Genomic DNA, 27,290 nt, shown 5'->3' with positions numbered 1-27,290 from the left:
TTTTGTCGTATCATTTCTCCGCTTATTAGAAAGAGGACGGATAATAATCTGTGGGATTAATTATTTAAATAAATTCTTCAACCATGTCGTTGATAGTTGCTCCTGAGACACAGCTAACCACCCTACTTTGACTGTCCGTTCTGCAACTTGATATTTCAATTCCCGTGAACAGTGAATCACCTATCAACTTCCTTTCTTAAGGAAGTCTGTTCTGATTTTTTTTCTAGACTTGATAGGCTAGGTTTATCTCTTCTCCAGATGCTTGCACATTGTCTTCCAATGGGAGATTATGAAATTGATTGTTTAGCTCCAGGGGGCCTGAATTTTACTTAACTGGATTTGTTTTCTTTCTCCTTCTATGAATGACATGCCACCATCAGTCAATCTCTAAAGGTTCATTTTCTGTGTTGGTTAAAGGTACATTTTCTGCCTTAGTTAATAGTTCCATACTGCTGAGTTTGGTTATAGTTTTCTTCTTTTAATTGCAGTTTCTCATTTTGCAGTTTGAGTCTCAGAGTAACTATCCTTCTCTCTAGACCTTTTGATTTTTCCTCCAGACTTTTAATTTGTAGGCATACCTTTTCATCAAATAAACAGATGCTACATATCCAGAAATAATTCAGTTTACTTTAAAAGGGCTACATGCAAAACTTTCTCTATTTGAAGATTGTGCGAACGTAAGGAAAACAATGACAAACATTTTCTGTCAAAACTACATGTTTGGATGTGCAGAGGTAAGAAATGTTGCTTTGTGGCATAAAACAATATAAAACTATTCTAGATTTTGGCATCCGTTTTTAACATATTCAGTGAGAAATCCCTGCCCCAAATCTCAGGAAATATGTAGAGCCTATTTATAGATAAGAACACAATATTAAGGACAGAAATTAATATAAAACTTTGTCATAAATCTAAGGAGATACAATTGCAGTGTTTGTAATAACTACAGGTAGACCCTGTTTAACAACTAGTCAGGGTTATGACAACCAGTTCTCTCATTTACAACCATTGCAGCATCCTCATAGTCATATGATCAGTTTGTGAGCATTTTGCAACTGGTGGGGATTTACATTGGTCATATAATCAACATGTATGCACTTCAAAATCAACTTCTGAAAAGCAAAGTCAATGGAGAAGCCAGCAGTAAAATCTTAAGTTGCAGTGGTATTATGTCTTACTTAACAACTTGCCATTTCACTTAACAACTGAATGGGAAGTGACATTGTAAGTCTGTCACAGTCACATAATGTTTCACTTAGCAATCACATTGCTTAGTGACAGTTGCCAGTCACAACTGTAGTCATTAAACAAAAACTACATATAATGCTATAATAAGTAATTTAATTTTCTGATAATTTTAATGAAATGTACTGGTCCATACTTAATTCTAATTAAGGGGGCAAAATAATTAAAATTAAAATATTACTTAATTTTTGTTCTAGATACTTGACCTTTGATGAAATGTTTCTTGTGGTTCTGCCTTCTGTACAGATTCTGAATGGGATAACTGAGAAGTAGCTAAAGCACTGTTCTCCAAGTGGTCTACAAAACACAAGGTTATACTTAAGCACAGCCTGAAAATACGTAATTTGCTACTAAAATAAATATATTAACTGTGAATAGCACAGGGAATAAACTGAAAAGCGTTGGCTAGCAATTATTTCCATGTAAATCAACACCAAAGGATCAAATTTAGAATGAATTGAGCAGGAAATTCTGGTTTGAAATTGAGATTAAATTAATTTAGCTTGAACAGATATAGGTGGAAAGAACAGCATCCATTGCAAACTGTGATGATACCAAAATGACAATAAATACAATGTCATATTTGCACAAATGACTTTATTTCTATACAGAACCATTCTATTCTTGCAATACAGCATTTTCATTATTTACTTCTTTTGTCCCAGGTATGGAAGCCCATTTGTGGAGACATTAAAAGCCCATTTGTGAAGCCCATTTGTGGAGACATTAAAAGAGCCTTGGTGGAGCAGTGGGCTAATGCCTCCTTAAGTAACACCAGCTGCCTGCAATCAGTGCAGGTTCGCATCCCACCAGGCTCAAGGTTGACTCAGCCTTCCGTCCTTCCGAGGTAGGTAAAATGAGGACCCAGATTGTTGGGGGGCAATAAGCTGACTTTGTAATAATGCCGCTTGAGGTGGGTATGAAAGCCCTAATAAGCAGGCATATACATAGAATGAAGGCTACTGCTAAGTTTGTAAGCCGCCCTGAGTCTTCGGAGAAGGGCGGGATATAAATGGAATTAAAATAAAATAAATAAAAAATTTCAAGAGATCCAGTGTTGAAGCAGGTTAAGCTTAATCTGCAGGCTTAACCTCCTCCTGTTCTACTTTATATTCAGCATTAACAATCAGTTAACTATAGCATGTGTCTGTGAATGCACTGGTGCCAATGTTAACATTAGCTGGGATGCTACTAAATAGCTCCAGACTGACCTTCATATGCTGGGTCTACTATGTTCATACTCATGAACACCTCATCTGTCATGTCAGTCATGTTCAGGTTTTTGGCAAGGAAAGTGCTGAGCCTACCAAGGCACAAACACCAGGGCATGATGCAGGAGAAATAAGATGTCCAGCCTGTTTAACCACCATGCATAACAACTATCTCTTTCTCTCTGCTTCCTGCAACCATAATACTGCTGAAAATACTTTGTGTAAGAATCTGGAGTCAAGGCCAATCAAAGAGAGAAGGCAGCAAAATCTATCACTTTCCATCTCAATGAGTAATGCTCATGGAATACCATTAACTGATGACATTGGACTATGCTGTTACTGCTTCAAGCATTGATTCAGGGGACAGGGCAGGCTTTTAAACTCAAATAAGGGTTGATCTGAAAAACAGTGAAAAGGAAGGATGAGGAAATCCTTCTCATTATTATTTAGCTAAACCATAGCCTGTTCTACGATAAAAAATAAAACTAAATAAAATAAAATGTGAGTGGGATATGGAGATTGCCTTAGAAATAAATAGGCAGGCAACTTCATATTTATCACCAGTCACTACCATACCAGAAAAAAACTAGATCAGCACTAAACTGAAAAGTTCCAAAGCAGCAATTATTTGTTTCATATCTTACACTCTAGCCAGTTCTTGATTGGTTATATACAGAAAGACTTCTTTACTGTGCCATGCATACTTAAACACTTGCTTCTTTACTTCAAAATTCCCTCCAGAAACCTCGTATTAGGGACATAACTGCCCAGTCCCATATTGGCCCAGACAGAACAGCCCTCCTCAAAGCAATTGCAAGAGTCAAGGATTTTGTGTTAAAGTGCTTTGCATAAATCTAGAAACTAAACCATTTCTTCAAGATAAATTAAACTTAAATTATTATTATTCATGCCATCTTTGTTCTAGTGGTCTTGGATCATAGGGTTTGGGATTTGGGGGGGATAGTTATCTGATGGTACCTACAAATGCTAATCTTACCTGCTGATGAACAGGGTACAAGCTCTGCTTTTGGAACAAGATCTGAAGATGATTCATATTGAGCTGTTGTTGGCAATGGAGCTTTGCTGTTCTTCTCTCTAATTTCTTTTGTCATCTCGTCTGTCTTTCCTTCCTCTGTGTTATAGTTTCCTAATAAGACACCACTTGAACCTTTTGAAGATATTGTTTCTACTTCTGTTTGCTCAATTTTGTCAAAAAAATCTTTTGGCAGCCTAAAAAAGAGGCAAAAATGTTAAAATGCAGTCAGAATATAAATCAAAATTCAGACAATCAACTCAACTGTTTTTTCTACTTCTATTTTAAAATGCATTATTGTGATCACAAAGCTGCTGCAAAAGAGGTTTGTTCTATAGCAACACATGTTGAATCAGTCATTCAGTTTTTGCATGCAATTCATAAGGTTGAAAAAGCCAACTGAGCTATAGTGTCTCAGTTGTCGTGCCAATCTACCATATAGGAATAATATTACTCAGAGCACAGGAGAAACAACCTGAACATTTTTTAAAATATACTCATTCTCATAGAACAGAGGTGTCAAACCCGCGTTGTTACATGACGTGTCGCAATGTATTGCGACTTTTTTGCCATTGCAGCCAATGGGGTGGGTGTGGTTTTGTTGTGATGCATCCGGCCTGCGGGCCGGCAATTTGACACCTGTTATAGAATACTAGGACCCAGATTGTTGGGGGCAATTAAGCTGACTTTGTAATAATGCCGCATGGGGGGGTGTATGAAAGCCCTAATAAGCAGGCATATACATAGAATGAAGGCTACTGCTAAGCTTGTAAGCCGCCCTGAGTCTTCGGAGAAGGGCGGGATATAAATGGAATTTAAAAAAAAATACTGTGCAAAATCTTACTGTAATAGAGATTATAGATTACTATTCTAGAGTCTTTACATCCAAGCAGCAAACTCATCATCATCATTTTAGCCATTGTCTTTCCACTTCAGGATGAAGGCCTCTTCCACATGTTTCTAACCAATACGGTCTTGAGCTTTTTTTTGCCAGTTGGTTACTTTTTGATGTCATTGATTTATCTTGTTTTAGGTCTCTTTTTGTGGATGCTTTTTATCAAGTGGAATCCATTCGATGACTGCCTTAGTCCAGCTATCATCAGTTCTTGCTATGTGACCAGCCCATTTCCATTTCAATTCTTTTATTCTCTTGAAGATATCATATACTTTTGTTTGTTCTCTAATCCATGTCTTTCTATCTTGTTTTGTGATGCTGAGCATATATCTTTCCATAGCTCTTTGTGCCACTTGTAGTTTTTGTATCAATTGTGATGTTCACTGGCATATAAAATAGGTAACACACACTGATCAAAAACATTTCTCTTCAGGCATAGGGGGAGGTTGTTCTTGAAAATTATGCTTAGCTTGCCAAATGCCTGCCAACTACATTTAACACACCATTCCATTTCCTTTATTATATTACCTTTCCTTGAGATCTGTTGGCCTATATATAATGATCTACTACATCTAGTTCTTTTCCAGATGCAACATTTCTTCCCCTTTGGTTAATTTATTAAACATAACCTGGCTTTTTTCAGGTTTATTTTTAAGGCAAGTGATTCTCCTGCTTTGTGCAGCTCTTGTATCTATCTTTGTAACTCTTCTGGGTCTTGTGAGAAGAGAACATTATCTGCAAATCTTAAGTGATTTAAATAGGCGCCACTGATTTTTATTCCATCTTTTGCCCAGTCTAGTTTGCGAAATACTTCTTTAAGGCAGGCTGAGAAAAGGATAGGTGATATTATATTGCCTTATTGTACACCTTGTTCTGTTGAATTCCACTTTAAGATCACTGAGGCAAATTGTCATCACTGTTTTTTCAAATATTGATTGTAGTAAAGCAGGGGTGTTAAACTGCCGGCCCACAGGCCAGGTTGCATCATACAGAGGCCGCACCCACCCCAGTTCTGGCAATCTAAAAAATGTTGTGACACCGCACGTGACATGGCGAGTTTGACACCCGTGTAGTAAAGTTTATGTAAGCAGTGTCTATGCCTTGGTTGAGCAATGCATTAATTATTGCTTGCTGGAATACTAAGCCAAATGCCTTTTCGTAGTCAATGAAAGCCGTGCACAGAGGCATGGTGTACTCATTGTGCCTTTCAATGACTTGTTGAACAATTTGGATGTATCCATTGTGCTGTAACCAGTACTGAACCCTACCTGCTCATTTGGTTGTATATTATTTAATGTTCTCAATATTCCTTTTGCTATTATCTTGGTGAAAACCCTGTAGATGACTGAAAGAAGGCTTATTGGGCAATAGTTCTTTAAATCATCTTGAGCCCTTTCTTATATATAAGAATCACTTCAGCATCACTTCAGGTATCTGGAGGCATTTGCTAATCTTGTGAAAAATGTGACAACCAGCTTTCAGCATTTCAACTGTAACACTCATTTCCTGAAGCTTTGCCATTTTTCATTGATTTTATAGCACAAAGCAGCAAACTGTTAGAACTAAACTCTTTAATATAATGGCACTATATTTTAGACATCTTCAGAAAACTGAAAATAGCAATAAAACAAACCTGTTAGTTTGTCACACCAAAAGTTAGAGCCATTTCCTCCACATAGTAATTTTGTACAAAAAAATATAGAAAACAAATTCTATTTTATATCTTTACCTATGAAGAGAAGAGAGAAATGCAAAAAGAGGTAACAACTTACCTAGAAGAAACTGCTTGTGGATGGTCACTAAAATCTGGAAAAAAAAGATATTTAATCAGATTTATATCAATAGTAGCTTTGAATATACTTTATAAGATTTTATCTCATTATTATTTTTTATCAACTCAGAGATGGTACAGTTAATGCTCCCAACTCCTATTTTCCCCCAAAACAACAAGCCTATGAATGGGTTGGGATGAGACAGAGTGACTGATCTAAAGTCAACTACCAGGCTGTCAGCTCTCCCTTGGCTCCTCACAGGAATCCTGCCATCAAAGGCTGGAAAGGGGAGGAGAATGTAAGGGCAATAAAGCTGTGTGTACATGATAGGAAATTCGGAGGGGAATGACAGGTGATAAGGACCAGAGCAGCCCAAATCCAATGTGTGCCAGCGGTCCAAAGGCTAGGCAACTTGAGAAAATATGTGGATTACCCCCAAACATCTCAGGTTCTCAAAACATTTTGGCAAGTTTCGAATGGCTGGAAACGGACTGGTCGAGGTGGGGGCGGGGAAGGATGGGGTACAGATGAACCTTTCTCTATCTTTTGAGCAAGGAAAAATTCAGACCCAGCTTCAATTTACTGAAGCCAAGACCTTTAGTAAAAGAACCTTTTGCTTTAACTAAATGGAGTCGAGGGTGTTTCTTTCCTAAGGGATCAGACTGGGGCAGGTCTGTCATTAGGCTAGCTCTGCAGTTGTGGTCAACCAGAAGAGAAAATCATCTCTACCATGGGGACTGTGCAAACGATGTCAGCTGAAGGGAGGAACCAGGAAGAAGTTGAAGCCTGGGAGAAGGCATCTTCAAAACACCTCCTGGAGGTCTGGATCTATCTGAGTGGCTGGAAGAGGACAATCCACCAAGACCCTGATGGTCCCTCGGGGTTGGAAAAAAGGAAGAGTGGGAAGAGAAACCCATGTGAGTGACACTCATCTCTGGCAGCCACTGGCAAGAGCGTGTAAAGCTGGAGGAACTGGAGGAAGAATTGAGTGCATGCGAGCTGGAAAAAGAGGACTGGATGCTGTAGCTTGCAATTAAGTTCCTGAGGGTAGCTTTTGGTAACCTCAAAATACAAGAAGCCCTAGCCGGGCAGCACATCCCACTGACCAGCCAACTCCAGCCATAGTGAGTGATGGGGCAATCACCTTGGCTACTGCGATGGCAACAACAGAGACCTGCCCAACAGCAGCAATTGCCCCAGCACATGGCTCCACATCTTGCATGCACCAGTTGCAGGGGCAGTGCTAGCACGGCAGAGACACCAGCCCTGGGAGTAAAGTTCAACAGAGACTCCAAGCAATTGGAATTCTTCCTGGTGCAAATTCAGACATACATGCACGAGTATGGACCAGAAATAGCCACTGAAATGGCTAAGGTGCAGTGCCTGATCATGGCAGTGGAGGGGACTGCAGCTGAATGATCACCCTCCAAAATGATGCCTCGGAGCTGAGAAACTTCAACCGCTTCATGGCTGCACTTCAAAAGCACTTCAAAAACCCCTTAATCAAACACAAAGCCAGAGACTGCATAAAGACCATCAGTCAAGGGCACAGGGGAATGGCCGAATACATCCAGGAGTTTCATGACCTGGCCTGCAGACTGACCCACTTGCCAGAAGACATCTTGATCAGATGTTTCTGAGATGGGCTAACAAGGAGGTCTACAACATATATATCTCCAGGGGTGCCCTCCCCACCCTCTATGGCAGGTATGTCCTACCAGAAGTGGAAATTGACTGCTCAAGCCATGGGTGGTAAAGATCCCCCCCCAAAAGAAAGAGGCTCCAAAACAGCCACCACAAGAGTAGAGCCCCCAATCATCTGCTGGCTGCTTTAGGTGTGGGAAGGAGGGGCATCGAGTTGCCAACTGTCAAGCCACATCCCCAACCCAGAAGGTGACTCAGATAACCCATGAGACCACACTGAAGGGAATAGAAGTTGTAGAATTCACCCCATTCCCCAAGAATGGCAGGAGAACTCCAACCAGCCCAGTGGATAGCCCGGTGAAAAGCGAAGTGGACTATGATGATGATCCCTTGGTAAGTCGACCGGTCAACCCAGTAACTATCCCCTTAGAACTGGTGGTTCAATGCTAGGGGTGCAAGGGAACCTCCAGGACTTGGGGTGCATCAGATACCTGGTCAACCCTGCCCTGGTTGGTTGATTGATTGTTGATCTAGAGTTAATCTCTGCTCATCTGGGTGTTGATTGCTGGTAAGGAGGTGTTTTGGTACTTTTGTTTTCTTTTTGGCTTTTTGATTGTCCCTCTCAAAAGGTATATAGATGTTATTTATCTTTATGTGCCTGTTGATGGCTGATTCAATGCCAGGCTTCCAGCAATTCTCTATTGTTTTTGGACTGGGCTTTGTCTAGGATGCTCAGTTTCCCAGTTGAAATTATGTTTTAAGTCTGTGCATGTGTTGTGAAATTAAGGACTTTTCAACATGTCTTCTGACAACTAATTGGTGTTCATAGATGTTCTCTGCTACTCTTCTGCCTGTTTGTCCTACACACATTGTAGATGACTGTTTTTCTTTTGCGGCTGCTTGGTCTTTTGGTATGCTTAGGATATCTTGGAGGGCTCTGGTTAGTTTATACTGTATGCCTGTAGAACAAAAAGACAGAAGAGTAGCAGAGCACATCCATGAACACCAGCTATCAGTCAGAAGGCATAGTTTCAATTGGGAAACTGTGAGCATCTGAGACCATCTACATGCCATTCAAAGAGACAATCAAAAAGCCAAAAAGTGAACAAAAAGATCAAAATACCTCCTCACAAGCAACCATCACCCAGATGAACAGAGATTAACAGTAAGATTAACCTAGACCAAGAACCAAAAAGTAAACAATACCCCAAGCTTCTAGTTCATGGTGATGGTAATCACCTATAAAGTCCTCTCTAGCATATTGCTGGTTATATGAGGGAGTACTTCTCTGCCATAATTTCTGTCCACCATGTAAAATCTAATAGAACAGGTAAGCTTTGGGTATCACCCATTATCCAATGTCATCTGATGGGATCTAGGAAGTATGCTTTCTCCGTTGAGGAACCTACCCTTTAGAACAACATCCTATAGCATATGTAGGTTCAGATTGACATGGTCCTGCAGGCTTTGAACACTCTTTGAAATCTGAGTTTTTCCTAAAACTCTGAGATAGGAATGTGCCAATGCCTGTTTCTGTTATTTCTCTCCCCTATTTAATTGCTATTTACTTTTTAAAAAATATTGCACTTGGACTGCCTTAAAAATAATTAAATAGATAGAAGCAAATTTTAGAACAGATGAGTTCTAAGCTCGATGGAAGATAGAAACGGAGAAAAATGAAGGGTGATGAAGAGGTGTTAAAAGCCAGTTCTGCTGCATTCACATATAGTTTAACAGTTCATAATGTATTCATAATGTATCCCAGTTGCAATGTATGGCTGTGAAAGCTGGACCATAAGAAAGGCTGAGCACCAAAGAATTTAGGCCTTTGAACTACAGTGCTGGAGAAGACTCCTGTGAGTCCCCTGGACTGCAAGGCAATCAAACCAATCAGCCCTCGAGGAGATCAACTCTAACTGCTCTTTAGAAGGCCAGATCCTGAAGTTGAAACTCAAATACTTTGGCCACCTAATGAGAAGGAAGGACTCACTGGAGAAGAGCCTAATGCTGGGAAAGATTGAGGGCAAGAGAAGAAGGGGGACGACAGAGAATGAGGTGGCTGGATGGAGTCACTGAAACAGTAGACATGAGCTTAAATGGACTCCAGAAGAGGGTAGAGGACAGGAAGGCCTGGAGGAATGTTGTTCATTAGGTCACGATGGGTCAGACACAACTTCACAACTAACAACAACAAATGTATTCTTATTCCATTAAATGATTATCTGAAATAAAAACTATTAATTCAAAACACTTTTAATGGTTCTTCACACACACACACACACACACACACACACACACTTGATCTTAGGCAAAAGGCCGAAGTTCTAGCTCTCAAAGTTAATCAACTTTCCATTTAATTTTAATGGGTCATACAGTGAGGGGAAAAATATTTGAACCCTTGTTGATGTTGTATATTTGCCCACTAACAAAGACATGATCAGTCTATAATTTTAATGGTAGGTTTATTTTAACAGTGAAAGACAGAATAACAACAAAAAAAAATCAGAAAAATGCATTTCAAAAAAGTTATACATTGATTTGCAGTTTATTGAGCAAAATAAGTATTTGATCCCCTTATCAATCAGCAAGATTTCTGGCTCCCAGATGTCTTTTATACCTTGTTATACAGATAATGAGCTGAGATTAGAGGGAGTACTCCTAATCACAGATGCTTTGCTGTCCACAGAAGCAATCAATCAATCAGATTCCAAACTCTCCACCATGGCCAAGACCAAACAGCTATCCAATAATGGACATATTGGGATATTATGAATTGCATCCAGGGAAACAACTGGCACTAGTATTTTTAGATGCTCAAAAGGCATTTGATAATGTTTCCTGGCAATTTATGACTAACAACTAAAAACAATAAGACAAAACTTTATAAATATGATTGAAACAATATACCACAAACAAACAGCAAAAGTGATTGTAAATGGAGACTACATAGAGAACTTTGACATAAGAAAAAGTACAAGACAAGGATGTCCACTATCTCCATTTTATTTAGCCTAACTTCAGAAGTTCTAAATAGAAATATTAGGCAAGATACAGAAATTAAAGGACTAGAAATAAAACTGCAAGCATTTGCAGATGACTTGGTATTCATCCTAGACTAGAGGAACCTTTAGAGATGATTCCTAAATTATTGGAAAAGATACAACAGTATGGAGAGGTAGCAGGACTGAAAATAATCAGAGAAAAAACTAAAAAAAACAAACTAAAAACTAAAGTGATAGTTAGAAATTTCACAGATAAAACAAAAAAAACCAAATGTCAGAAAAATAGAACTACGAATAGTCAAGGTTAAATACTTGGGAATATATCTAACAGCAATACGTTCAATGATAAAAGAAGATAACTATATAAAATTACTGAATCAAATAAAACTGGACCTGGAAAAATGGAAAAACTTGCAATTGTCGATGTTAGGAAGAATTGCGATGGTGAAAGTGAATATATTATCAAAAATATTGTTTTTATTCCAAATGATACCTATAAAACTAGAGAATTTTTTTGGGAAGACTTAAATTCACTAATTTTGAAATTTATTTGTTAAGGAAAGAAAGCTAGAATCAAACTGAAAATGTTACCAGAAGCTAAGGAAAATGGAGGTTTTGGCTTGCCGGAGTGGGTTTTATATTATCAAAGCATCTGTACTAACATGGGTAAAAGAATGGATAACTCTTAGAAATTGTTACATTTGGAGGGTCATGATTTACAACTTGGTTGGCACGCTTTCTTATGGTATGGGAAAAATAAAATTCATAAATATTTTCAAAACCCCTATATAAGAAACGCATTATTACTAATATAGGAAAAAATAAAATGTAAAATACTTGAAAATTCCAGGATGGCTTTCAACAATGGAAGCATTTGTACATCCAAACTTAGTCAGTTTTGAAAAAATATGGACATGTAAAGATATTATAAATTCTGAAGGGAATTTAAAATCTAAACAAGAGAAGGAAAATCAGGGTATTGATCTATTATGGTGGGCATATTTACAAATGCAACTTAGATACGATAAAGATGTTAAACTGTACGGATTTTATAAAGAGCAGATGTTGTTTGATCAGACATTAACCTCTGATGAGAAATTAATTAAAAAAATATATAACTTTTTATTGAATTTGAAAATGGAACATGAACAAGTTAAAAAAACAATGATAATATGGGCAAAGAATTTTGGAGATAATATAGATTTAGAAAAATGGCAAAACTTGTGGGAAAGAAATTATAAATTGACAATGTCAACTAAGTACAAAGAAAATCTATATAAAATGTTTTATAGAGGGCACTTGTCACCAGCAAGATTACCAAAAATGTTTAAAAATATGTCAGATAGATGTTGGGAATGTAAACACAAGTCAGGTACTTATTATCATGTATAGTGGACATGTGTTAAAGCAAAAAGGTATTGGACAAAAATACATACTTGGTTAGAAAAGACATAGAGAAAACATGTAGATTTTAAACCTGGACTTTTTTATTAGGTATAATGCCAGAAACGATTGATAAACAAAGTATATACTTGATTCCACATGTGATAGCAGCAACAATCCTATTCACACAACACTGGCAAAATGAAGAAATACCACCAGAGTAAAAAATAGTTGAAAAAATACTAGAATGTGCAGAAATGGACAGACTTAATGTGAGGTTGAAAAGAAAAAACAATACTTTCAATTTATTTTATCAATGGCTGGAGAAAAGAATAAAGGATTAGGAATTAAATTTGTATTAATGAATGATAAACTCACACAACACGTTTGAATAAGTATTATTGAATTGTCTGAAAAAATTAATAAAAACTTTTATTTAAAAAATGAAATGCATTTTTCTGGATTTTTTGTTGTTGTTCTCTCTCTCACTGTTAAAATAAACCTACAATTAAAATTATAGACTGATCATTTCTTTGTCAGTGGGCAAGCGTACAAAATCAGCAGGGGATCACTCACTGTATCTGGTTTCTTTCATTCTGTAAACTGCCTCCCTACCTATTCTTAGAAATACAAAGAACATCTGAAAAATGGATCTTTTTAAAGTGCTTTTGTTTATACTCTTAACGGTATTTCTAAAAACAAAAATACTGGTTTGCTAAAATGCTTTTTTTGACGTCAAATTCCAGCAGTCATTTTGTGGTTTTAAGGGTACCGTACAAGGATTGTAAGGGGTTAACTGTCAGGTCTGCCACCTTCAGCTTGGTGCCTTGCCGGCATCCTGCCATCAAAAGTGGAGGGGAAAAGGCATGGGGACAACAAATGGGCATTAAGTATGTATGGTTCAGTGACGGGGGGGATAGGGAGGGGGAATGATAACTCCACGAAGAACAGGGAAGCATGGAACCCGCTTGCATCAGCACTCAAGTTCATGCACCCTGAAAAAGAATGTGGACTACCCCAAACATCTCAGCGTTGTCAAAACACCTAGGCAAATCTTCATTGGCTGAAGACAGACTGGTCATCAGGGGAGGGCTGGGATGAGTGGAAACATTTTGTATCTATTTCATGCTGGATCTTAGTTCTAGCCTGACTCTATTGCAACCACCATCCTTAAGTAAAAAAATCTATCACTTCAACTAAATGGAGTTGAGGATCTTTCTTTCCTAAGGGACTGGACTAGGTCTTAAGCTGGATGGAAGATAGAAACAGAGAAAAATGAAGGGAGATGAAGAGGTGCTAAAAGCCTGCTGCATTCACATATAGTTTAACAGTTCATAATTTATTGTTATTGCACTAAATGATCTAAAATAAAAATTATTAATCTGAAACACTTTTAACAGTTCTAATATTGAGACTTAATCACCTCTCCATTTAATTCTAATGGGTCATATCTGAATTCTTTCATTCTGCAAACTGTCTCCATACCTTATTCTTAGAAACACAAAGAAATCTGAAAAATGGATCTTTTTAAGTGCTTACATTTATACTCTTCTTTCTGAAAACAAAAATATTGTTTTGCTGAAATTATATTTTGACATCAAATTCCAGCACTGTCATCTTGTGGTACCTCTTTTAATAGAAGAAATTTGCATTTTGAATTGCAAAACCCAGGTTGTGGTTGAAAGCTAGAAAAAAACCTAACAGTAAGAACAATTCAACAATGGAACCAGGTATAAAAGTTCTTTTTTATTAGATATATTAATAAAGCATAAGTTGGACATCCATGTGTTCTAAATATTTTAATCTGGATTCCTGCATAAGGAGAATATGGGTGACTTTGGCTTTAAATGACCCCTTTGAACTGTCTTTATTCTATGATTCATTGATTTTAAAAACCATTGATGGAAGAGATAAGCACCATAATCCTTTTCATCTAGCAAAACACCAATGTTATTAGTGTCACAGCTTCTCCCGTTTCCATGCTGAGAGAAGCAAAGAAAAGGGTGAAATTATATACACTGTTTAGATCACCCAGATTAATTTTTTTTAAAAAAACCCTGACTTCCTGAGGAAGGAGGGGGAAGGTGTCCTAAGAGATATGCAAGCCTGCCATATTATCTATGAGAAAGTACACAGGGTTTGTCAAAAACAGATCATGCGAAACAAATTTTATTTCATTCTTTGACAAAGTGACTAAATTAGTAGACCAGTGAAATGCTGTGAACATAGTATACTTAGACTTCAGCAAAACATTCAACAAAGTAGACCACGACCTACTTCCTGATAATCTAGAAAAATGTGGGATATATAAGACAGTATCACCACCAGATGGATTTGTAACTGGCTGACAAACCGTACTCAACAAGTAGTCTTTATGGTACTACATCTACATGGAGGGAAGTAAGCAGTGGGGTACTATAAGGTTCCGTCTTAGGCCCAATACTCTTCAATTTCTTCATAAATGATTTGCTCATCATATTTGCAGACAACACCAAACTGACAGAAATGGCCAATGCCCCAGAAGATAGGCTCAAGATCCAGATAGATGTTGACAGCTTGAATACTGGGTCCTATCTAACAAAATGAAATTCAATGGTGAGAAAAGTAAGGTTTTAAACTCAGGCAAGAAAAATCAAATGCACAGGTACACAATAGGTTGAATCTTACTCAATAGCAGTAATCCCTGAAAGAGGGATACTAGAGTCCTAGTGACAATCTCTTAAATATGAGCCAGCAGTGTGATGCAGCCACGAAAAAAGCCAATGCAATCTTAGGCTGCATTAACAGAGGGATAGAATCAAGATCACGTAAAGTGTTAGTATCCCATTATTATTTATTTATTTGTTTGTTTGTTTGTTTGTTTCGATTTATATACCGCCCTTTTCCCGAAGGACTCATGGCGGTTTACAGGAGAAAACAGTTGGAATATTTATTTATTTATCTATTTATTTATTTTAATCCCATTTATATCCCGCCCTTCTCCGAAGACTCAGGGCGGCTTACAAGCTTAGCAGTGCCTATACGATGCCCCCTGGATCTGGATAATCAAACACTGACCATTTATCATTATTAAAGAACAGATTAGCACAGAGAAGCAAATTAATTATCCAATTTAGGATTATTTGCTGCAATAACAACCAAACCATCAAATTATAGAGTATTATCATAGGAAGGTTCATCAGAGCCCATCTAGCCCATCCTCTTTGTCACCATGCTCAAGGATTTCAGACTGATCATTAACCAGCTTTTCTTTGAAGATCTTCAATGAAAGAGTACATACCAAATCCTCTGGCTCACAGTTTTATACTGTCAGGAAATTTCTCCTAATATTCAATCTGAAACTGCTTCTCCATAGTTTTAGTCCATCAAGTTTGCTCCTGTCCTTTCTCTTCTCCCTTAAGTTCAACAAGCCTCTACCCACCTAGCCTTCTGAAAAGCACTGGCTTTTCCCCAAAGTGGTAAAGCAGAATGAGATGACTACATGTCAAAAGCTTGATCTGGTGCCAAGTTTCTAGTTTTTAATGTTTATGGTTTTAATAGCTTTTAATATGATTATTATGTTATTTTAATTCTTAATTGGGAGCTGGCCAGAGTTTGGTATAAGATAGGAAGCCATATGCATAAATTTTTGAATAAATCAATAAAATCTGAAAATTTGATCTTCAGACAGTCAGTCTTAAATACAAACAAATGACATTTTTTCCTTCTAAGTAGCTTCATACATAATAAGGAAAATGAGAATGAACATACTCTCTCTCATCATTATAATTTGGAGAACAGTAGAGGAGAAACCTATATGCGGGTCTAGAAGCAACAGTGAGAACTGGACACGGAACCACTGATTGGTTCAAAATTGGGAAAGGAGTCCGGCAAGGCTGTATACTGTTGCCCTGCCTATTTAATTTATATGCAGAGCACATCATGAGAAAGGCAGGGTTAGATAAATCAAAAGTTGGAATTAAGATTGCCGGAAGAAATATCAACAACCTAAGATATGCAGATGATACCACTCTAATGGCCAAAAGTGAAGAGGAACTAAAGAGTCTCTTTTTGCAGTTGAAGAAGGAGAGTGCAAAAGTTGGCTTGAAACTTAACATTAAGAAAATCAAGATCATGGCATCCAGCCTATCAATTCCTGGCAAATAGATGGGGAAGAAATGGAGTGTCAAGTTTCCAACGTATGGGCTTTTCAAGTTATTTTCAATATTATTGCGTGACATGAGATAGTGACAGATTTTATTTTCCTGGGCTCCAAGATCACCACAGATAGGGACTGCAGCCAAAAAATTAAAAGATGCTTGCTCCTGGGGAGGAAAGCCATGGCAAATCTAGACAGCACACTAAAAAGCAGAGACATCACCCGGTCAACAAAAGTGTGTATAGTCAAGGCTATGGTCTTCCCAGTTGCAATGTATGGCAGTGAAAGCTGGACCATAAAAAAGGCTGAGCGCCAAAGAATTGAGGCCTTTGAACTGTGGTGCTGGAGAAGACTCCTGCGAGTCCCTTGGACTGCAAGGCAATCAAACCGATCAGTCCTAGTGGAGATCAACCCTGACTGATCTTTAGAAGGCCAGATACTGAAGTCGAAACTGAAATACTTTGGCCACCTAATGAGAAGGAAGGACTCACTGGAGAAGAGCCTAATGCTGGGAAAGATTGAGGGCAAGAGAAGAATGGACGACAGAGAATGAGGTGGCTGGGTGGAGTCACTGAAGCAGTAGGCGTGAGCTTAAATGGACTCCAGAAGATTGTAGAGGACAGGAAGGCCTGGAGGAACGTTGTCCATGGGGTTGCGATGGGTCGGACACGACTTCGCAACTAACAACAACAACAAGAGGAGAAATTCCACAAAGAGAATAATAAGAACAAGAATTAGTGCAATCATCCCTATTTCCTCTCCTCTAGTATAAACATTATATGCAAGAAGAACTATTTTTATTAGCTTAGTTAGGTCCCATCAATCAAAAACAATATGAAAAATAAAATTTCAAATGATTTAAAAGTATTCTGTGCAACAAACTCAATTCAATAACTTGGGAGGTTTAAAAACACTAATTTTATCAAATTCAGATGACAATTATTCCTGTCAGTCAAACTATTTGTTTTCTAACAAAAGTTTGATCAATTTATTTACAGGCAAAACTTAATAAGCAAAACTACAAGCAGTCAGAGTCCAACTTGTAACATCAGTTGGCATAATACCACACAGTCACAAACTGAACATTTACTATTACCTATTACAAATAAAACAAGCACAAAAGTTTTCCATACCTTGTTCTTTCTTTTGATCTAGAATTCTTGTTTCTGACATTTTTCTTTTGAGAGAAGATGAAGTGTCAGAAAATGATTTGGATGTAGAATAGTTAATATCTTTTAATGATTCAAGTCTCTAGAAAAAAGATTAAACCAGCAGATGAAATACCGGAGGATTATTTCCAGGGCTCAAAATCATAGCAGAAATGTCAGTGGAAAGATTATGGAAAAAGTGCAATCGAAAGAATTATACAGTCATGTGAAAAAGTAAATGTACCCTCTTTGACTTCTATGTTTATGTCCTAAACACAGTAAAAATCATCTGGTCCTTAGCAGGTCTTATAAATAGGAAAATACAACTTCAGATGAACAACACTTGCCATATTACACCAGGACATCAATTAATTTAAAAAAGAAAGCCAAAATGGAAAAAAACCAAGTACACTGTTACTGTTTCCACTGGTATGAGGAGGCTAAATAACAGGCAGATGCTGCTAATCAAATGCCCTTGATCAACTGATCATCAGCATGTATGACTACTTCTTTAAAAACTGAAGCTTTAGGACAGGGGTATCAAACTGCTGGCCCACGGGTCGGATGCATCATAGCGAAATCAGCAGACTAGCAGCGGCTAAGAGTAGTATGGCAGAACAGTTGAGCAGTGGCTAAGTGCTCAGATCAGAACTGCATACCTGAAAAGCCCGGCACTGGCCAAGCAACTAAAGGGCAAGAAAGTAGGGAGGAAAAAATAATTACTAACACTTGTGGACAGGGAAGAAAGTGATAAACTTTCAAAACAGGGTGTAGAGGGTTAAGAGCTAACCATCTCCGAGAAAAAAGTCTGAGAATTCCAACATAAAGAAGTGCATAATGCTTCATAAAGGGCCAAGAACAATTGTAAATTCTTAATTTTTTAAAATTACTGAAATTCTTTTTAAAAAATGTTTTTTCAATGTTTTTTATTATTTTTTTAAATTTTTCAATTTTTTTCAATTTTTTAATCTTTCTACAACTTTTAAATTACTTTTTAATTTTAAATTCCACTTTCAATTCTTAAATCTTTCAATTTTATTTTTTTTAATTTTTTTAATAAAATCCTTTAACTTTTTTATAAAATTCGTTTAAATTTTAAAATTTTGATTTTCAACTAAACAATTGAAAAAAACTATTTTTTTAGAAATTGTTAAATTATTAACAAACTAAGATGAAAAAAACAAAAAATCATGGAAAAAGAGACAAAAACTTAAAACAGAGAAGATAGTGATGAATTTTTCAAGACAAAGAACAAAGGATCAAGAACTTTTATAAACTATTTCCCAAAAAATAAGCCTGGGTCTTATATTTATATTTTTTGGATCCAAAAAATCCATTAGGGTTTATTTTGGGGTGATGTCTTATTTTTTCATCACAAGGCCCAGCTTCTCCAGGCAACTCAGGTGTCCCTCAGTGGGGAAGGAAGGCTTTGGAAATTGCCTTTTCATTTACATTCATCATCAATATTATAATCCATCCCTTTGTTTTTCAAAAAAATGGTTTGTATTTACCACGATTAGCCTCCTTGAACACCAATGAGAAGGAGTGGAGTGAATTCTGCACATGAACTGTGGAAATACAGACACTTACTTGCACCTCAAAGCTCACGCCACTTCCTCACTCAGGGTGCACCACTACTTTATGTGTGCATTCAACTTTGCAGCTCAGCTAAACTCTTCAGCTGTGGCAGGCCGCAGTTCCCATCACCTTCAGGAAGCCTGGGCGATGGAAACCTTAGGCCAGGCTCCTTGCATCCAGCTCACACAGGCTCAGGTTGGCCATCATGGGAGGCGTGGCCCATCCCCATCCTCCACTGCACATGTGAGATGAGCCTCCCGCGATGGCAAACCTGACCCTGGGTGATCCGGATTGCTTACAGGGAAAGGCTGCGCATTGCAGGTGGATAACTACAAAGGGTGCGTGCAGATCCCTGCAGCTCCTGGAGACTCCGAGTGCTGTTTTTGGCACTGCTCAGTTTCCCACCCCACTCCACCCCTGGTAGGCTGATCTGATGGGTGGGATTGCCTTCTGCCTTCCCCACTGCTGCATTGGCAGATGATGCAGCACAGCGATTGGACGGCAGCCACGCTACAAATGGGGATAGACAGCGAGGCAGATGCGCTGTTTTTGGTGGCGCTTTGGTGCCTGGCTGTAACAAGGAAGGTAGATCCCACCCACCAGCCTCTCCCTGTAAGCAATCCGGTTTGCCCAGGGTCTACATCAAAATTAAACACAATAGGCAGCAAACAGTTTCCCCAAAAATGACCTATAAATGAACCTAAAGAGGCAGAACAGTGGAAACACAGCACTTTTAGAAGAAAACAGCAACCAAGAACAAAGCCCCTACTATGTATCCTATCCCACTCCAGGGAAGCCCCTCTGGAACTGAATAATTGCTTTCATATCCTCCCCCCGGAAGAAAATATGCAGACACCTATAAAAGAGCAGTCATCAAAAGTTTCTAAGAAGGAGACACAACTCAGCATTCTTGTGACAAGAAGAATAATATCCCAGACTTGCCTAAGGGGAAAAAGACAAACAGTAGTGATAGAAGATTCAATTCTTTGGGGAACAGAAACTATAGTCTGCAGACTGAACAATCAATCTAGGGAGGTATGTTGTCTCCCTGGAGCGAAAATCAAAGATATAACTGAGAACCTTGCTAAAATAATCAATCCTATGGATTAATTATTTTACTACCCCTTTCTTCTACACATGGAGAGCAATGACACAACAATGAATCTAAAAATAATAACAGGAGATTACAAACAGCTAGGGAAGAAAGTTAAAGAATTATGAGCACAAGTGGTACTTTCACCTATACTTCCAACAAAAGGCCAACATCCAATGAGGGAGCAAAGGATTTTAGAAATGAACCACTGGCTTAAAAATTGGTGTTGTCAAGAGAACTTTAGTTTCCTAGACCATGGTTTGTATTACCTATGTGAACGGTTACTGGCAAGGGATGGAGTGAATTACACAAGAACTGGAAAGAATATATTCAGAAAACAACTGGCTCATCTTATCAGAAGGGCTTTAAACTAAAATTGAGGGAGGAGGGGACCAATCTTCAAGACACTTAGAATCTAATTCCAAGGAAAAACCACTAGATAATCATATAAGGAGATAGGGAATAAAGAGAAAGAAGAAGAAAAAAAGGAAAAACACAATGAAGTAGAGTAATGGAAAGGATGGAAAACCAAGTTACAAAGTAGGAGATATAAGAAACATATCCAAGACCCATAAAGGATTCAAATATCTATAAACGAACGCTCAAAAGTTAGGGAACAAACAGGATGAACTTGAAGTACTAGTACATGAAGGTAAATAAGATATAATTGCCATTACTGAAACATGGTGGGATGAAACTCATAACTGGAATGAACTGATGGAAGAATACAAACTATTCAAAACAGATCTAATAAAAGAGGAGATAGAGTTGCATTATATATAAAAGATCACTACATCTCTACAGAAATGCATAAAGCCAAGAAGGAATGCCTCCTAGAATGCATATGGGTCAATATAAATGGAAAAAAGAATGATGTTGCTGTAGGCGTACATTATAGACCATCCAACCAAGCAGAAAAAATCGATGAAATTTTTGCTGAACAACTAACAAATGCATGTTGGAAATATACCACAGTAGTAATAAGAGACTTTAACTACCTTGATATCAATTGGGAGACAAACTCTGCAGCATGTGGCAGATCAAACAGATAACTAATCAATCTAGTTGACAACTTTGCTATCCAAAATGTAGATGAGGGAACTAGAGGAAAAGCTATAATGGACCTAATTCTTACTAACAGAGAAGTGATAGAGCAGACATGTCAAACACAAGGCCCGGGGGCCAGATCCGGCCCGCGAAGTGGTTTTATGCGGCCCGCAAAGCCATCCTGGAAACAGTGAGGGAACGGCCCCCTCTGCCTTGGCCCTGGCCCAGAGACCCTCCTTCTGCCAGAGACCCCCAGATCTGTCCCACTCCTGCCCAGGCCCCCATAGGCAACCTTGATGCGAACGATGTAGAGCTGGCCACGCCCACCCAGTAGGCCATACGCACTTTAGCCACGCCCACCCAGTAGGCCACGCCCACCCTGGCCATACCCACCTGGCCCCCTGAGGGCAACCGCAATGCTGATGCGGCCCTCAATGAAATTGAGTTTGACACCCCTGTGATAGAGGGAACTGAAGTTGCCAGAACTTTGGGTGAGAATGACCACATCATATTGGAATTCAATACAATGCAAACACAAGCCACAGAACATTTTCCAGTCTGTGTCTTAAACCAGGGCTTTTCAACCAGTGGTACGGGTACCACCTGTGGTACATTGGCACCTAGCAAGTGGTACGTAACCATCCTAGAAAAGTGGTAGCGGGGAAGGGGAATGAGCTGAACCGGTGGCAGCACTGCACAAGCCTGAACAAGAGATGGATGGAGCTGCAGGGCTGTCAGGGTTCAGCGGAAGTACCAGGATCAGCACTTCTTCGGGGCTGTCAGGGCTCAGCAGAAGTGCCAGGATCAGCGTCAGGCTCCAGCTGGAGCTCAGCACTGATCCCAGTGCTTCTGCTGAGCCCAGAAGTGCCAATCAACTGGAATGTTGCAGCATCTCCAGGGTCTTGTGATTTACATTCAGCCGCTTGGCAACTGATTCATATTTATGACTGTCACAGTGTCCCAGGGTCATGTGAAGTGACCAAAACCTGTTGCAACCATCCAGCAGAGGGGAGGAAATAAAAACTCATCAAATTTGCAAGTGACACCAAGCTGGCAGGAATAGCCAAGACCCCAGAAGACAAGCTCAGGATCCAAAAAGATCTTGACAGACTTGAACAATGGGCCTTATCCAACAAAATGAAATTTAATGTGGAGAAAAGCAAGGTTTTACAATTAGGCAGGAAAACCCAAAGTTACAAGTAAAGATTAAGCGAAACCTGGCTCAAAAACAGTAACTGTGATTAAATTCAAGATTTTACAAGATGCCAGGGAAAGAGGGGGACTCAAGGCGCCGAATTTGAAATTGTATTATGATGCGGTTGCCTTGACCTGGGTTAGTGATTGGCTTAATCTAACTAACAAGAGAATACTTCATCTTGAGGGATGGGATTTGGTATATGGATGGCATGCATACTTGCTTTATGATAAGAAGGTAGACAGGGCTTTTAAATCCCATATTCTTAGAAGTGCTTTATTGCGTGTCTGGAAAAAGTATTATTATAAGTTAAATTATAAAATACCGATTTGGGGAATTCCTGGACACACGATAGAGGGCGTATCTATGGGAGTGAGTATGGATATGGTTTCTTATAAGGAACTACTTAGATTGCAAGGGAATGATTGGCAACTTAAACCAGTAGAGGAGTTAAGACAAGAAAACATAAGTTACTCTTGGTTTCAATATATCCAATTGAAAGCTAGGTGGAAGTCAGATCAAAAGGTTGGCATCACAACTACAGATCAAAATTTAGTAAAGCAAATTAGAGATTCAAATTGTGCACATATAAAGAGGATATATAATGCTTTAATTGAATTGGATTCGGAAACAGAACTGGTTAAAGACTGCATGATAAAGTGGGCACAAAATATTCAGGAACCAATTTCGCTGGACACCTGGGAGATAATTTGGGTCAGAAATGTTAAATTTACCCAGGCTCAAAATTTAAGAGAAAATTTTTATAAAATGTTTTATAGATGGCATCTGGATCCCAAGAAGCTGTCCAATATGTATCCTAATGTACAGTCTAAATGCTGGAGGTGTGGTAGTTTAGAAGCTACCTATTTTCACATGTGGTGGACTTGTAGAAATATAAAAGCTTTTTGGATTAAAATTTGGTGGAACATTCAAAAGATTTTTAAGAGAAAGATAAAGTTCTCCCCGCAATTGTTTTTATTGGGCATTGTTGTAGATTGTGATGTTAAAGAAACTAACTTGATGTTGAACATGATAACGGCAGCACGGTTACTGGTGGGACAATATTGGAAGAAGGATAGTTTGCCCACTGTAGAAGAATGGGTGTTTAAAGTTTTGAATCTTGCAGAAATGTCTAAGATTTCTGCTTATCTGAAGGATCATTCACAGGAAAGATATATTTCAGTTTGGAGGAGATGGATAAATTATATTCAAAACAAATATGGGACCAAAAAGTACCATTTAGCTTATGAGTAGATTTTAGTGGGATATTGTTATTGGTACGTTGTTTGTAGTTATGTTAAAAGAGAGTTAAAGCGCATTATGAATTTGGTTAATTGTATATTATGCATAATTTTTATTTAGAATATGATTATTGTAACTATAATCCTGTATTTAGCTCTGGGAAGTGGGGGGGGGAAGTGGGTGGGTTTGGGGTGGGAGGGATTTGGGGATATATTGTAAAATTTTGTTTTTGTAAAACTCTTTAATAAAAAAAAACCAGTAACTGTGAGAGGGATCTTGGTGTCCTAGTGGAAGATCACTTAAATATGAGCCAGCAGTGTGTAGTGGCAACCAAAAAAGCTAATACTGTTGTATAAACAGAAGCATAGAATCAAAATCACGTGAAATATTAGTACCACTTTATAAATTCTTAATAAGATCACACCTGGAATACTGCACCCAGTTTTGGTCACCACATTACAACAAAAATGTTGAGACTTTGGAAAAAGTGAAAAGAACAGCAACGAAGATGATTAAAGGCCTGAAACATATGAAGAATGGTTGCAGGATTTGGGAATGGCCAGTCTAGAGAAAAAGACTGGGGGTGGGGGGCAGGGGGGGGACATGATAACAGTATTCCAATACTTGACAGATTGCCACAAGAGGAGTCAACATTTTCCAAAGCTGCAGAGGGCAAGACAAAAAACAATGGATGGAAACTAATCAAGGACAGAAGCAACCTGGAATTAAAGCGAAACTTCCTAACAGTAAAGAAAATTAACCAGTGGAATAGCTTGCTATCGGAAGTTGTGGGTGCTTTGTCACTGAAGGTTTTTAAGAGACTGGACAGTCACTTGTCTGAAAAGGTATGGGGTCTCCTGCTTGAGCAGGAGGTTGGATTAGAAGACCTCCAAGGTTCCTTCCATCTCTATTGTGATTGATTCTTTTAAGTCAGTGCTAAGACCTAGTTTTACTATGTCCTGATATGTAAAACCATCGAACACAAAGGTGTGCTTACTTTTTCACATGACTGTATTTATATAAAAGAGTTAGGAAAATGGGTTATCATTTTTCCATTTCACACTTGTTTACAAGAACAAATTTATTACCCAATATATAGCAGTATTATATCTTATTTTTAAAACACAGGTAGTCCTCGAATTACAATCACAATTGAGTCCAAAATTTCTGTTACTAAACGAGACAGTTATTAAGCAAGTTTTGCTCCATTTTATTCTTCATTTACAGGGAGCTGAATGACTTCAGACTGGTTGCTCTGACATCTGCAATTATGAAGACCTTTGAGAGGTTAGTGCTGGCCCACCTGAAAATCATCACAGATCTGCTGATAAACTTGCAGTTTGCCTACCAAGCAAATAGACTGGCAGATGATGCTGTCAATATGGCACTGCAATCTTGCAACATCTTGAATACTCAGGGACCTATGCACAGATCTTTTTGTAGACTTTGTAGACTTTCAGTTGAGATTCAATATCATCATTCCAGAAATTCTTCATCTAAACCGATTCAGCTAGTTGTACCTGTCCGTACCTGCCGACGTTTGGGGAGGTTTGGGCGCCTCCCCAAACCTCCCCAGGTCTCCGTTCCTCCGCGCAGACCTGCCGACGTTTGGGGAGGTTTGGGCGCCTCCCCAAACCTCCCCAAACCTCGGCAGGTCTCCGTTCCTCCGTGCAGACCTGCCGACGTTTGGGGAGGTTTGGGCGCCTCCCCAAACCTCCCCAAACGTCGCGCAGACCTGCCGACGTTTGGGGAGGCGCCCAAACCTCCCCAAACGTCGGCAGGTCTGCGCGAAGGAACGGAGACCTGGGGAGGTTTGGGGAGGCGCCCAAACCTCCCCAAACGTCGGCAGGAGGAACGGAGACCTGGGGAGGTTTGGGGAGGCGCCCAAACCTCCCCAAACGTCGGCAGGTCTGCGCGGAGGAACGGAGACCTGGGGAGATTTGGGGAGGCGCCCAAACCTCCCCAAACGTCAGCAGGAGGAACGGAGACCTGCCGACGTTTGGGGAGGTTTGGGGAGGCGCCCAAACCTCCCCAAACGTCGGCAGGTCTGCGCGGAGGAACGGAGACCTGGGGAGGTTTGGGGAGGCGCCCAAACCTCCCCAAACGTCGGCAGGAGGAACGGAGACCTGCCGACGTTTGGGGAGGTTTGGGGAGGCGCCCAAACCTCCCCAAACGTCGGCAGGAGGAACGGAGACCTGGGGAGGTTTGGGGAGGCGCCCAAACCTCCCCAAACGTCGGCAGGTCTGCGCGGAGGAACGGAGACCTGGGGAGGTTTGGGGAGGCGCCCAAACCTCCCCAAACGTCGGCAGGTCTGCGCGGAGGAACGGAGACCTGCCGACGTTTGGGGAGGTTTGGGGAGGCGCCCAAACCTCCCCAAACGTCGGCAGGTCTGCGCGGAGGAACGGAGACCTGGGGAGGTTTGGGGAGGCGCCCAAACCTCCCCAAACGTCGGCAGGAGGAACGGAGACCTGCCGACGTTTGGGGAGGTTTGGGGAGGCGCCCAAACCTCCCCAAACGTCGGCAGGTCTGCGCGGAGGAACGGAGACCTGCCGACGTTTGGGGAGGTTTGGGGAGGCGCCCAAACCTCCCCAAACGCCGGCAGGAGGAACGGAGACCTGCCGACGTTTGGGGAGGTTTGGGGAGGCGCCCAAACCTCCCCAAACGTCGGCAGGTCTGCGCGGAGGAACGGAGACCTGCCGATGTTTGGGGAGGTTTGGGGAGGTGCGCGCGCACCTCCCCAAACCTCCCCAAACTTCGGCAGGTCTCCGGACGGCGGCGGCTTGGGAGAGGTGCGCGCGATCCTGGAAGCACCGAAGCCTCGGCCGCGCGCAAGTCCTCGGTAAGCTCCGGGCGGTCACTTGCTTCGCGTCTCCTGAGGGAAGGGGGGGCGACTGGAGCGGGCGTGTTTCCTCGCCTGCTGGGTGCCGCGATTTGCCCGGGGAACGCGCGGGCCCCGAATGGCAGCGTGGAGCGAGGAAGCGGACAGCCAGGGCTTCCCCGAGAGCCGCGGCCACACAGGGTATTCCTGTGTATTCAGGCTTGCAAAATGGCGGATCGAGCCTCTGCTGGCGGCAGAGGCTTGCAGAGCGCGGATCCAGCCTCCGCCGGCGGCGGAGGCTTGCAGAACGGCGGATCGGCTTATACTCGAGTCAACAACTTTTCCCAGTTTTTGGGGGTGAAATTGGGGGTCTCGGCTTATACTCGAGTCGGCTTATACTCAAGTATATACGGTAATTAGCCCTCGCCGTCCTCATCGCAGCAAGATAAGACCTTATAAAGGTTCTTAACTGCAATCGGTCAGATTCAGAACGGCTGGACCTCCAACCGCTCTCTAGACCCTGTCTCCGATGCTTTCATCTCCCAGAGCTCCGCAGAAAACCATGGAGCCCAACGGGATCTGCACCGGGTCAGAGGTCGCAAGGGTACAACACAGTTGAGTGCCTCAGCGGCCACCTTTTCCCAGGCATCGACCAAGGCATCAACTGGGCTGTGAGTGAGGGCGATGGGTATAGACCCAAGCGCCATCTGGAACCGTTCAGGGTCCATTAGGCACCTGGGGCGGAACCATCTAGTTGGTTCCGCCGCCCAGCAGCGGGGGATGGCATAACGGAAGACCAGCTGCAGGAGATGATGGTCGGACCATGACAGGGGGGTAACAACTGGT

General features: G+C 40.3%; 1 protein-coding gene across 3 annotated transcripts in view; it reads right to left on the bottom strand.

Moving 5' to 3' along the window:
* The window catches only part of ZNF830 (zinc finger protein 830), a 72,830-nt gene that overhangs the window by 40,809 nt on the left and 4,731 nt on the right, over positions 1-27,290 (bottom strand). For all 3 annotated transcript variants that reach the window (XR_014028438.1, XM_081343491.1, XM_081343492.1), the window contains exons 3-6: positions 17,457-17,574; positions 6,157-6,190; positions 3,454-3,686; positions 1,452-1,542 (exon numbers count right to left, since the gene is read on the bottom strand). Coding sequence is in view for 2 of the 3 variants with exons in the window: in XM_081343491.1 (XP_081199617.1) it covers positions 1,452-1,542; positions 3,454-3,686; positions 6,157-6,190; positions 17,457-17,574 (476 nt within the window). In the remaining variant the exon portion in view is untranslated. The remainder of the gene's footprint in view (positions 1-1,451; positions 1,543-3,453; positions 3,687-6,156; positions 6,191-17,456; positions 17,575-27,290) is intronic.

The sequence above is a fragment of the Vipera berus genome (genome assembly GCF_964194415.1).
Source record: "Vipera berus genome assembly, chromosome: Z".
Lineage (NCBI taxonomy): Eukaryota > Metazoa > Chordata > Lepidosauria > Squamata > Viperidae > Vipera > Vipera berus.
This window is presented reverse-complemented; position numbering and strand designations above follow the sequence as displayed.